At 47.1% G+C, this 1923-nt stretch overlaps 1 protein-coding gene across 1 annotated transcript; it reads left to right on the top strand.

Annotated features, from left to right (window-relative positions):
* Window positions 1-460: 460 nt before the first annotated feature.
* LOC149198916 (uncharacterized) lies at window positions 461-1057 on the top strand. Its single transcript, XM_089400408.1, has one exon. It carries the CDS (start codon window positions 461-463, stop codon window positions 1055-1057), a length of 597 nt encoding a protein of 198 aa, XP_089256534.1.
* The last annotated feature ends 866 nt before the right edge of the window (window positions 1058-1923 follow it).

The raw sequence follows: 1923 nt of genomic DNA, 5'->3' as shown, positions 1-1923 counted from the left end.
GAGTCCCGAATGCCTCCCAAAGATCAAACTTTTTAATTGGACTCTCCTTCATGGTAAAATCCTAACTGCCGAAAACCTCAGAAAGCGAGGTATTCAGGGGCCTTCAATATGTTGCATGTGTAGACTAGCTGAAGAGAACATCTCTCATCTCTTTATTGAGTGCCCGATTGCTAAATCTTGTTGGAATCTTCTCTCTGATACTATCTCCTTGGAAGCTCTCCCCTCCCAGATTCAGGCCCTCCATAAAAGCTGGGACAAAAGACTCTATCAGCCCAAAAAAGGCAAGTCTATATTGAAAAGGATCTGGAGCAGCATCCCTTCCAATGTATGCTGGCAAATCTGGAAGGCAAGAAATAAATGTATCTTCAACAATGTCAAGCCAACAATAACAGGCATCGTGGCCAACTCCATCGCCCTCATTGCGGAGTCTTTAGAGGCAAAAGGGGTCCCCCAGTCAGAAATGGAGGCTGTGGAGGAGAAGCATAGGGTATGGCTGGGTAAGTTCAAACTCAATCCAAATCCAAGAACTCAAACGAAAGAAAAGAATGGCAGCCAAGACTGGAAGCTTCGAGGCACGGAGGAGGAAGTGAACAACTGGATCAGAAGCCAAAACAGGCCTGTATTGTATTTTGATGGGGCCTCCAAGAAGAATCCAGGCCAAGCTGGTGCTGGCGGGATCATAAAGGATTCTCAAAGGAATCTCATGGTTTCCTTTGAATGGGGACTAGGCCATATGTCCAATAACAAAGCAGAAGCCTACGCCCTCCTTCTAGGCTCTCACATTGCAAAGAATCTTGGCCTTCAGAACCTTCTGATTCTAGGGGACTCAGCTATTATTATCACAGCCATGATCACAGGTAGAGATTACAAGCAATGGGCTTTAAACAATATTAAGAATCGAACCATGAAGAAAATCAAAGCGCTTGGTGAAGTGACATTCAAACATGTTCTCAGAAATAATAATAAGGATGCAGATCAGCAAGCTAATCTAGCGGTCAGAAGGAGAGTTGGTCAGGTCCGAGAGAATGACAAAATCTATGTCAGAGATATCCCGTAATCCATCGCCTCCACTCGACCTTCCCCAAGGGCGCAATCATCTCATGCACTTAGGCCATCTTATCGATCCTCCTTGCAAATCCCCAAGCTGCACCGGGGAGTACTTTGGGAGATCTCCTCGTTTTCGGGCCACAAAGAGTATCAGCATCCTCAGAGCTTGCGTGATCTCGAGCTCCTCCACATCAGGCCATCTCTGTAACAACAGCTCAGCTTCTGTCTCAGGCACGCGCCTCATTCAACCCCTCTCCTCCCGGTTTACGAGCCTCCCTCCTTCTATAAAAGGTGGACTGTTTTCCAACCTCTCTGCACTCAGAGATCAAACTTCAAGAGCCCCCGCAAATCCTCGGTGCAGATTGGGAGTCCCCTCTCCTCAGAACGCTCTATTTTTCCGTTTTGATTCTGCTGTAAGTCTCTTTCCTTCTTTGGTGATCCTGTTCATAACTAACAGTGTCTTTGGTTCCCTTAGTAGCGCCCCCCGAAGCTCTGGAGAACTCCTCTTCACCATTCAACGCCCCAGCTCTCCGCAAATCTCTCCAAAGAGGTTTCAAGCTCTCTTTTCAGCAGAGCGCTCTCTGTCTTTAATCCTCAGGCCTCGTCGATGGAGGACAAAGGGCAGCCATCCAAACAGGGCCCAAACAAAGACCCTCTGGGAAATCTCTTCAATAGCAAAGAATGCAATATGTGCATGGCACATACTATTATGATCAACAGTGTGAAAAAACAGCTGAAGGAGTTAACAGAGGACTACCATGCTGACCGAGAATCCAAACGAAAGAAGCTGGCAAAAAGAAAGAAGGAGATTGAAGACTTGAAGGACCGCTGCATCCACATGGAGGCAGTAATCGACCATCTTCGCACCCTCACCGA

Source organism: Pinus tabuliformis, chromosome 2_1 (genome assembly GCF_031772625.1).
Source record: "Pinus tabuliformis cultivar Carrire ecotype Pingquan chromosome 2_1, CPIR1, whole genome shotgun sequence".
NCBI classification, from domain to species: Eukaryota; Viridiplantae; Streptophyta; class Pinopsida; order Pinales; family Pinaceae; genus Pinus; species Pinus tabuliformis.
This window is presented reverse-complemented; position numbering and strand designations above follow the sequence as displayed.

Excerpts from the sequence above, each read along its gene's own strand:
- LOC149198916 (XM_089400408.1), top strand. The coding sequence starts at position 461 with ATGGAGGCTGTGGAGGAGAAGCATAGGGTATGGCTGGGTAAGTTCAAA.